The sequence below is a fragment of the Morus notabilis genome, unplaced genomic scaffold (assembly GCF_000414095.1).
Source record: "Morus notabilis unplaced genomic scaffold, ASM41409v2 Scaffold277, whole genome shotgun sequence".
NCBI classification, from domain to species: Eukaryota; Viridiplantae; Streptophyta; class Magnoliopsida; order Rosales; family Moraceae; genus Morus; species Morus notabilis.
The window spans coordinates 609,788-620,251 of NW_010363731.1; the positions used below are offsets into that span (position 1 = coordinate 609,788).

Consider the following 10,464-nt stretch of genomic DNA (forward strand, 5'->3'; position numbering starts at 1 on the left):
CGGGATTCCGGTTGAGCAATCGGCTCCGACAGCGGAAACAGGAGAGAGACCGGCGGATTGGCGGGAGGGAGGAGCTCGCGCCGAATTTCGGACCCGAGGGGTGGAGATGCCGGTTTTCGACGGCGATAATCCAGATGGCTGAATTTTTAGGGCAGAGAGATTTTTCTCCATGAATAGGTTGTCAGAGATGGAGAAACTGGACGTGGCGGTGGTGAGCCTCGAAGGAGAAGCCCTAGCTTGGTTCCAGTGGGAAGACCGGAGGCGGGCGATCCGTGATTGGACAGAGATGAAGCAAATGGTTCTGGAACAATTCCGTTCGACACAAGAAGGAGCCCTCTGTGAGAAGTTTCTATCGTTGCACCAGGAAACCACAGTGAGGGAGTACCGCCGGCAGTTTGAGACCTTGGCCGCGCCGTTAACGGAGGTTTCAGAGCAAGTGTTAGAGAGTGCATTCGTGAATGGACTCAAGCCAGAGGTGAGAGCTGAGATACGTATGCTGAAACCCAACAGTTTGGGCCGTATCATGGAGCTCGCCCAACGGGTGAAGGAGCGTAATCTGCTGGTTCGCAGGCCCAAGGCCCAAACAACTCCAGTTAATTCCTGGTCTAAAGGAGGCTCGGCTATGTCTGGGTTTGGGCTGAGGAGTAGTCAATCGTTCGGTGGAGGACCAAGGAATACTACTTCAGCTGTGGCCGTGGGACGCTCGTCAGTGGCGACTGAAAAGCCCAAGGATGCGGCCATCGGGACGGCGCCGTTCCGGAGACTTACCGATGCAGAGCTTCAAGCGAAGAGGGAAAAGGGGACACCGATGCCCCAACCGAGAGTTGCAGGTGCTCATCGTCCGGGAAGAGGAGGAAGGTGCAGGGGAGAAAGAAGACGGAGCTGAGACGGAGGTGGAGGAGGAAGTGGTCGAGCTATCCCTCAATTCAGTGGTCGGCTTAACATCACTGAAAACCATGAAACTCAAGGGGATTTTGCGTGGATGAGAGGTAATGGTTTTGATTGATAGTGGTGCCACGCATAATTTCATTTCTGTTGATTTAGTGAGGAAATTGGAATTGCCAGTGGACCGAACTTGTGATTATGGTGTGGTTATGGGGACTGGGTTATCTGTTAAGGGTGAGGGTGTGTGTAGAGGGGTCATGGTCACCTTGCAGGAACTAGAGGTTGTGGCGGATTTTTTGCCTTTGGAGTTGGGAAGCTCGGACATGATTCTGGGCATTCAGTGGCTAGAGACTTTGGGGGTTACGACGCTGAATTGGAAGAATTTGTCCATGAAGTTCACGGTGGGAAATCGACAGGTGACTTTGAAAGGGGACCCTGGTTTGAATAAGACTTCGGTGTCCTTAAAGGCTTTACATAGAGCGTTTAGTCAGGAGGGACAGGGGTTGTGGTTAGAATGGAATAATTTGGAGTTGAGTACTCGAGAAAGAGATTGGATGGTACCTGAGGAGTTGGAGGAGGTACTACACCGAAGATCTTCGGTGTTTGAGATGCCTACTGGGCTACCTCCGGAGCGTGCGAAGGATCATGCGATAGTGTTGAAGGCAGGGACCTCCCCGATTAATATACGGCCATATCGATATCCTCAGGTTCAGAAGGAGGAAATTGAGAAGTTGGTGGGAGAAATGTTGGCTGCAGGGATTATCCAGGCAAGTGTGAGTCCTTATTCTAGCCTCGTCCTCTTGGTTAAGAAGAAGGATGGAAGTTGGCGATTTTGTGTGGATTACAGGACTTTAAACAAGGAGACGGTTCCGGATCGTTTCCCTATTCCGATAATTGATGAACTCCTCGATGAGCTTCACGGGGCAGCAATCTTTTCTAAGATTGACCTAAAATCGGGATATCACCAAATCCGAGTCAAACCGGACGACGTGCCCAAAACTGCTTTTCGCACTCATGAGGGCCATTACGAGTTTTTGGTGATGCCATTCGGCCTTACCAATGCTCCGGCAACATTCCAGTCGCTCATGAATGAGGTGTTGCGAGTTTTCCTTCGAAAGTTTGTCTTGGTTTTCTTCGATGACATACTTGTCTACAGCCGGGAGGAGCATGTTCACCACTTGGATCAAGTGTTAGGGGTGTTGCAGCAGCACCAATTGTTTGCGAATGTGAAGAAGTGTAGTTTCGGCCAGCAGTCCTTGGAGTACTTGGGGCATATCGTTTCAGGCAGGGGCGTGTCAGCGGATCCGGCAAAAATTGAGGCAATGATGAATTGGCCAACCCCGACTACAGTACGTGATTTGCGGGGATTCTTGGGTTTGACGGGTTATTACCGTAAGTTTGTCGCAGGGTACAGTCACATTGCAGGGCCCCTAACAAATCTGTTGCGGAAGGATGGGTTTTCAGTGGACGGAAGAGGCTGCACTAGCTTTTTCTCGTTTGAAACACGCTATGACGTCCGTGCATGTTTTAGCTCTCCCTGATTTCTCGAAACCATTCGTGCTGGAAGCTGATGCTTCGGGGTATGGAGTGGGGGCAGTGTTGATGCAGAACCAGCGGCCTATTGCATATTTTAGCCAGGCTCTATCTCTGCGGGCTCAAGGGAAATCAGTGTATGAAAGAGAACTTATGGCCATTGTGTTGGCGGTGCAAAAGTGGCGTCCTTATTTGCTCGGCCGTCATTTTGTGATCCGTACTGACCAACGAAGTCTTAAGTACTTGCTGGAACAACGCCTTGTTAGTGTGGAGCACCAAAAGTGGCTTACAAAGTTGATGGGGTATGATTTCGAAATTCAGTTCAAGCCCGGGCAGGAAAATCGCGCTGCGGATGCGCTATCTCGGATTGTTTACTCGCCCGGACTAAGTGCACTATTGGTCTCTTCCATTGTGGATACACAAGAGTTGCAGCGCTGGGTGTTGCAGGACGAGAAGCTCAGCCAAATTATTTTAGCTTTACAACTCCAGTCCGACGTGTACCCTGGATTTTCCTTTGAGCAGGGGCAGCTGATGTTTGAGGGCAGAATGGTGGTTCCCCAGGGTTCGCCTTTCATTCCTAAACTACTTCATTCGTACCATGATGGGGTTCTTGGAGGCCATTCGGGAGTTCTTAAGACTTACCGACGCTTGGCAGCGGACTGGTTTTGGTCCGGGATGAAAAAGGATGTGATTTCATATGTGGTTGCATGTGACCTAGTGGCCTATTACAACCTCTGCCCATTCCCGAACGAGTGTGGGAGGATATTTCAATGAATTTTATAGAGGGATTGCCTCATTCGGAGGGATACGATACTATTTTGGTGGTTGTGGACACGCTTAGCAAATATGGACATTTCATTGCCTTGAAACATCCGTTTACAGCGGAGTCGGTAGCTAAGAGTTTCATACGAGAGGTTGTGCACCTCCATGGAGTTCCACGAACAATTGTGTCCGACCATGACCGGATATTTCTGAGTCACTTTTGGACCGAACTTCACAAGCAAATGGGGACTACTCTCGCGCGCAGCACCGCTTACCATCCGCAGACGGATGGTCAAACGAAGGTCGTGAATAGGTGTGTCGAAACCTATTTGCGCTGTTTTACATCGGAAAGACCAGGCAAATGGCATAAGTGGTTGGCTTGGTCGGAATATTGGTATAATACCTCGTTTCATACGGCAGCGCGTACTACTCCGTTTCAGGTTGTCTACGGCCGTGCTCCACCTCCGTTGTTGCGCTATGGTGTTGGCACATCCCTGGTGGATTCTGTGGATCGGCAATTACAAGACAGGGATGCCATGTTGGACTTACTCAAGTCTCATTTGCTTCGTGCTCAGCAGCAAATGAAATCAGTGGCTGATGGAAAACGCCGTGATGTGCAGTTTGAGGTTGGAGATCTAGTGTACCTTAAGTTGCGCCCCTACCGGCAGGTGTCTTTGGCTCGACGCCGCAATGAGAAGTTAAGTCCGCGGTTCTATGGTCCTTTTCCGATCGCTGCCCGTGTTGGACCTGTGGCTTACTGACTTTGCTTGCCGGAAGAGGTGGCCATTCATCCGGTATTTCATGTTTCCAAGCTTCGCCGCGCGATTGGCAGTGGCCAGGTTGCGTCTACGATTCTACCACAGTTGACGGGAAATTTGGAGTTGTGTGGCACGCCAACAGCTATACTGGGAGTGCGCCAGCGTGTGGTAGGGGGGCATTCCGAGTCTGAGGTTTTAATCCAATGGGAGCATCTCCCGGCGCATGATGCGACCTGGGAATCCTATGGGGCCATCGAACGCCAGTTCCCTGATTTCCACTTTGAGGACAAGGTGCGTCTTTGGGGCGGGAGTAATGATAAGCCTCCTTTGCGTTTTACCTACGTGCAGAGGAAGACTCGGGAGAGGAGAGTGGCTGGTGCAGGGAATGGCAGTGGAGAAATGAGTCTGAGAGGTATTTCTAGACAGGGTGATGAGTTGGCAAGGCAGGGAAATGAGTTGGCAAGTCATGAGTGAGCTGGCGAGTCAGGAGGCGGTTATGTAGGAGATAGTCAGTAATTAGTTGGTTAGGCTGTAGAGTTAGGGGGGGAAGTTAGTTACAGGAATAAGAATTGTATAAATAGTAGGGAAGGGGATTCATTGAGGATTATCTTGAATTTCTTAGACAAGTTAGAATTGGGAGTGCACGGGGTCACTCGAACACCCCCATACCTAGGTCACCGATTTGTATTCTTCTGCCATTAATTCAGTTTCCGGGCTCGCATTTTGGCTCATTGTGCATAATTCAAGTAATTGATTGTCCTGAATTGTTTAGATTCTTTACGTGCTTATCAGTCCATTTCTATAAGGATATTACTGTTTAGTGCTTAGTTTTTTTCTCTTTAATTTATCAACAAGCAATATAGTCAGGCAAACAATAAAAAGAAACTGTATACAATACCACAAAACAACATTTATCTTAAAATTAGTGATAGTCAACTGTATAGTTACTCTTTAACTGTTAGGGATTAAGTATCAAAAATTTTTGTTACAACAAATGGCAAAAAAAATAAAATAAAATAAAATTTAAACAAAGACTACAATTCAGTAATTTATTAAAAAAAAAAAAAAACTGAAGCGCGACAGTTAAAATTAAAACACCACCTAGAATGAAGATGATCACTGGCCAGTCAGAGCATACATAGCAACTGATGCTTGAAGGTCACGATCCACTTTGAAGTGAGCATGGAAAAACCTTTTTTCCTGTTATCACTCACCAAAATCAAGCCACATGAATAAAAATTGCTGGTAGTGAAAGTAACAGACTATTAACTGGCAGTAATAATAGGTGTAATGACGAAAAAGGCCCCAGCATATACCTCTCTGTAAGAATGTGTCTCTAAGAAATCCTTCAATAGTTTTTCTTCGGACTCGAATAATACAATATGACTAGGTATTGACCAATTTTTTGCATACTCAGATGCAAAACCAACAGGGTCCATCATGAAACGGTCGGATTCATCAATGACTCCTTTATCCTCACTATTAACAAAATGCCAAAGAGAAAAATAGGATCTAAAATTAACTACATATTGTGGAGGGAAAAGTAGCTCACACAGATCTTGGAGTTCAAACCTCGGAGAGCAGTCTAGAAAACGCATTGGGATGTCACGGTGCAGGGTGGAGTAGTATGGTGTGGCATGACAGGGCATTAAGAAAAGGATACTTTTCACTTTTCCGTAGAGCACTTCTTTGGATAGATGGTTCATTACATCCTCAGATCCTCTCTGTCTAACATGGTAATATGTTCAGAGATGAAGAAAACATAAGCAGAAGGCAGTTTTAACGTGAGTACTTTTGTAAAAAAGCATTTATTACTTGGCTTTAAGCATGTAGACCAGTAAAAGATTTTAAAAAACAAATACAAGAATATATAAAGATATAATCTCTTCTCTTTGAAATTGATGATTAAACATTACACATGCAACTTCAATTTATACATATTGTTTAAAAGGGGAATGCAAAATTACAAAGATGTGTTTACTGAATATCAAAATAAGGTACCTGATGGATCAAATTCATATACAAGGCCATTGGAATATTTGTAGCTAGCAAAAATAAGACCGGTAATCGCAATTTTGGAGGCCATTTTCCAGAAACACTTGAAGATTCCTTCCTTTTGCCATTTGGAGAATTTCGTATGCTTATTGCAGCTAATGAATATCCAGAGAACATTAAAGCTATAGGAAGCACAGGCAGCACAAATCTGTGAGCGGAATCAAATTAGAGTGGGAATTATGAACAAAAAGTTGAATACATATTTTCTTCGGTGAATAAATGGATAAGACAAGAAACTATAAGGTCAAGGTACCTGAATTCTTTGTGACCTAGCAAACTGTAAAGTCCTAAAACCCATGCTATAAGACCAGAAAGCTTCCATTGTTTGGACTGCATAATACCAGCTATAGAAAATGGTAAGAAACTGAACAGCATGACGATAAATCCTTGACTGAAGTACCAATGCCACTTGTGAGTTCCATAATAATCTCCACCAGAGGAAAGAAAATTGAATTTGAGAAAATTATGAGGTACTAGTATCCACGAGCCATACATCAAACGATCAAAAACCCACGTAAGCCCAAGCACCAGGACCCTGACTCCATACACAGAGTAGAGATTAAAAAAAAATATTAATATATCTCCAAAATAAAATGAAGATTTTCACAATCTCAAGAATTTAATGAAAATAGTGAAAACTGAATATATAGACTAGCAAAAGAAGGATCTATACCTACCCAATAGGAGCCACGTCTAGAAAAATGAATTTGAGCCTCTCTTGTGTCAGGAATAGCTCAAGAAGACCAATGTACAGCCATATGATGGCACTTGTTGGTCTTATGGCACAAGCTAATGCTGCTATAGCCAAACCAAACTTCCTTGACATTGAGGTAAGTTTTTTGGGCGACGATTGCAAACAAGGCCAATAGTATAGGCTAACAAGGGTAAGAACAGTCTCCATAGAATTTGATAAAGTACGAGTGGTACAGAAAAACATGAACCAATTTGTCAACTGTGAAAAGAGCTATAAGAGAGTTAAGCAAAATTGTTCTTTATAAAAAGAACGAGTTAACACGAGAATTCAATAAACACAAGGAACCAGACATAAATATATACATATGTAAATACATATACACACACCATTAAAATCCAAAGATGAGCTAGTAATATATGAAGGATACAGCCCATTTCGCGACACGATTACCAAATAGCAGAACAGATAATTTGTACAAGTACAAATCACCAACTGCAGAAAACAAAGATTGAAATAACCGTGGAGCCTTTATCTACAAAACAGAGTGAATCATATAATTAAAACCTCAAAAGATAAAAGATCACATGCTACTTCTGCACATCTGAAGCTTGATATCCTTATATAGGCAATTTACGCGAGGTAACAAAATCTTTCAAAGGTAAGAACAATTTCCAGAATAACAAGTAACATTAGTGCATCCAATGGATCCATGAAATAAGTTACATAACGAATATTAAGTACACAAGCCCATTTCAGATGGAAGTGTATGATTACTATAGAAAAGTTGTTGCAAGAGATTTTGATAAGCACCCAAGTCACATAGAATTCATTGTGTATACAAGCTATATTTAAAATATCATGACTAGGTAAAGAGCTTACAAAGCTAAGCAACTGTAAAGAAGATATCCCTTACCATGAACCAGGGAATATCAAGACCCAGAAAGGCCAGAACTTTGTAAAGCAAAGCAAATAGTAAAGGATGCGAGTAGCTTCGAATTCCCTTCTTCCATTCCCACGTCAAATGACCATATCTGAAAAAGCATAATAACAAAAATAGTCAAAAATTCAAAAACCCCATTTCTGAATAATTTTTCCTTTGCATTCTGAGAGCGCCCAAATTCGAAAAATACCCGAAAGCGATGCGATGAGCGACTTCAAGGGCTTGCCAGTGCTCATCTGGGTTGAAATAGGTCTGAACCAACAGTGCATTTACAACTCGAAAAGCCAAGCAAAATGCAAACACTTTTCTGGGCGAGAACGAGTAATCAGAATTATGGGATTTCTCTGTTTGCTCTGAATCTGAAAGATCAGAGTTTTGGGTCAACGGAGACGAAACTTCAGCTCTGTGTCTCTGCCGCATTGGTTGATTGGTTGTTTACGAGTCTGATGGAGTTCTTTCGAAATGATCGTGCTTAATTCGCCTGGAAATTTCAGAAAAGATTCATTCGTTTGTTTTCTCTGAATCTATCTATAAACAAATTTCCAAAAAGCTTTCCATTTCGTTCTAGCTCGTTTTTTCCAAGGGATATTTACAAAGACAATACCGATAAAAATTTAGTAGCAGAACCGCCCCCACATTTCTCGTATCTTCATTGAAAAAAAAAATCAAAACGCAAGACAAGCAGGAAGAAAAATGGAGGAAATTTAAAGATAGTCCAAATTGAAAATTCCCCTCTAATGGGAGGGAAAAAAATACACACACACACACATAAATAACTAAACAAAGAAAAAGAAAAGAAAATTTCAAGAAATCAGCCATCCTTCATCGCATAAATTTTCGATCTTTCCATCATCAAAAAAAAAAAAAGTAATCCGAAATAATAACTGATTTCCAACCAAAGAGACCCCAAAGGATGAAGAAAAGCGTGAAAAAAGGAAGAAACCTTTTCCTAGACAGAAGGGGGCTTCGGCTCCCGAAAGCTGGAGCTGCGAAACGGAGAGGAACTGGAGCCAGATAGCTAGCGCGGACATTGATCTTGGTTTTTGTGGAGGGCACTTTTTAAATCTCGTTTATTTTACCGAAATTTTAATTTTATTATAATGAAAATTTTTTAAAAATAATTGTATCTAATTTTTTTATTATAATAAATTTTTACATAAAATTAAATTTTAACTTAAATTAAAAATATAAATTAACAAAAATTCATAAATATAAATACGTAGACACTGAGCTACTGATGTGGCAATTTACAAAAAGGAACCTCTAAATAGTGCTAGTACTTTATTTCTTACATGGGTGTATTAATAGGTCAAATTTTTTTAATTATTAAATTTATTTATTTTTTTATTTTTATATAATTTTATATAAATTTAATAATATGTTGACATATTAGAAAATGTCTTTTTTTTTTTAAATGTTACAACGTTTTGCTAAGATTTTATAAACTACATTTAATAGTTTTATTACTTATTAAAAGAGTTAAGTATCACTTTTGTCCTATTACGCAATTTAAAGAAGGGAATGTCCATGGTAGGGGGGTCTTCTTTTTACTACTGATGAGTGAGATCATAACAGTTGACATTAAATCTCAATGAGGTGTACACGGTCTCTTTTACACTGAATTCTAACTCAAATCTAACAAAAATAATTACAAAACAACTATATTATTTCAGTTTCTTGATTTAAATTGAGATGTAATTTTTTATAACTTTTGTATTATAACAGAAAAAATTTAATTTAATTTTTTATAAGAATTTATTATTATAACTGTAATCGAAAACTCGGAGAACTAAATGAAAGTGCACTTAATCTCGCCGACAATACACGTGCCGCCACCTGCATCACTTGTCGACGTCCATCGTTGACACCGCCAAGACCATCAAACTTACCGGCTACTGATGTCCAAAACCCCGCCACTCCCGTGGAAAAGTCGGCTCCAATCACTGCCACCCCACCAATCTGTTGGGAATAGTGTCCTAAAAGTATAAGATGTAATATGATATTTATTATTTAAATAATAAAAGAGTTTATTCATCATTTTATGTGCATATATTTATGAATATTTTATGAATATCAAATGAAAATTCTGTGATTATTTATGTAACCTTAAACATAGTATATAAGTCTTATATATGAGAGGATAGTGTTTGAGAATAATAATCAAAAATATTGTTCATAATGAATTTAATTAAAGTTCAGAATCTTTAATTAAAACATTATTAATACATGTCATTCCCATTTAGAATGGAACGGTGCTATCCGCACTGTTAATATGGTGAGATATTGAATGAGTGTATTTCGCATAATGAGATTGTGTGAAACAGGGACACAGACACAATATGAATTTCTAATAATTTTCGTTAAGCATAGAAATTCTAATTGAGTCTACCGATGGTCATATATAGAATGATCTTAATCATGAGTTCTTAACAAACTTCTATTTATAGATTTATGTCTTTTGATTTACTCGGTACGGATTCTGAGACACTGAATTCTATTCCTTGTATTTTGGAGACATGATGAAATAGGTAGTCAGGAATGTTATTATATGAGATGGAATCTATTCCTTCTTGAGAAAGAAATAGATAAATAATTCTCTTGAGTGCTGATTCGGTACTTGGATTAGTAAGAGCGCTCTGGTTCATGAATGTATTTTATGAATCACTATCCATTATAGAATCAATAGTACTCAAGGATGCAGATATAATTAGAGAGGTTAACGGATTCTACCTAACTCTAATTATGAATTATTTATGGAGGATTGAAATATATGCAATGGCTATATCAAATTGACACTTCATAGTTTAGAAGTAATTAATGTCTATAATTTCGAGAGT

General features: G+C 40.7%; 1 protein-coding gene across 1 annotated transcript; it reads right to left on the reverse strand.

The window, feature by feature from the left end:
• Positions 1–5,005: 5,005 nt before the first annotated feature.
• LOC21405805 (GPI mannosyltransferase 3) lies at positions 5,006–8,662 on the reverse strand. The gene is made up of 10 exons (XM_024169937.1): positions 8,571–8,662; positions 7,818–8,108; positions 7,601–7,718; positions 7,115–7,219; positions 6,671–6,957; positions 6,247–6,528; positions 5,940–6,141; positions 5,511–5,662; positions 5,255–5,417; positions 5,006–5,138 (listed from the first exon to the last, which is right to left on the reverse strand). Exons 2-10 carry the CDS (start codon positions 8,045–8,047, stop codon positions 5,055–5,057), a joined length of 1,623 nt encoding a protein of 540 aa, XP_024025705.1. The 5' UTR covers positions 8,048–8,108; positions 8,571–8,662; the 3' UTR covers positions 5,006–5,054.
• Between the last annotated feature and the right edge of the window lie 1,802 nt (positions 8,663–10,464).

Coding starts and splice junctions, on each gene's coding strand:
- LOC21405805 (XM_024169937.1), bottom strand. CDS start 8,047: ATGCGGCAGAGACACAGAGCTGAAGTTTCGTCTCCGTTGACCCAAAAC. Junction 7,719..7,817: donor GCTCATCGCATCGCTTTCGG/GTATTTTTCGAA, acceptor ATGCTTTTTCAG/ATATGGTCATTTGACGTGGG. Junction 5,139..5,254: donor AGACACATTCTTACAGAGAG/GTATATGCTGGG, acceptor GAGTGATAACAG/GAAAAAAGGTTTTTCCATGC.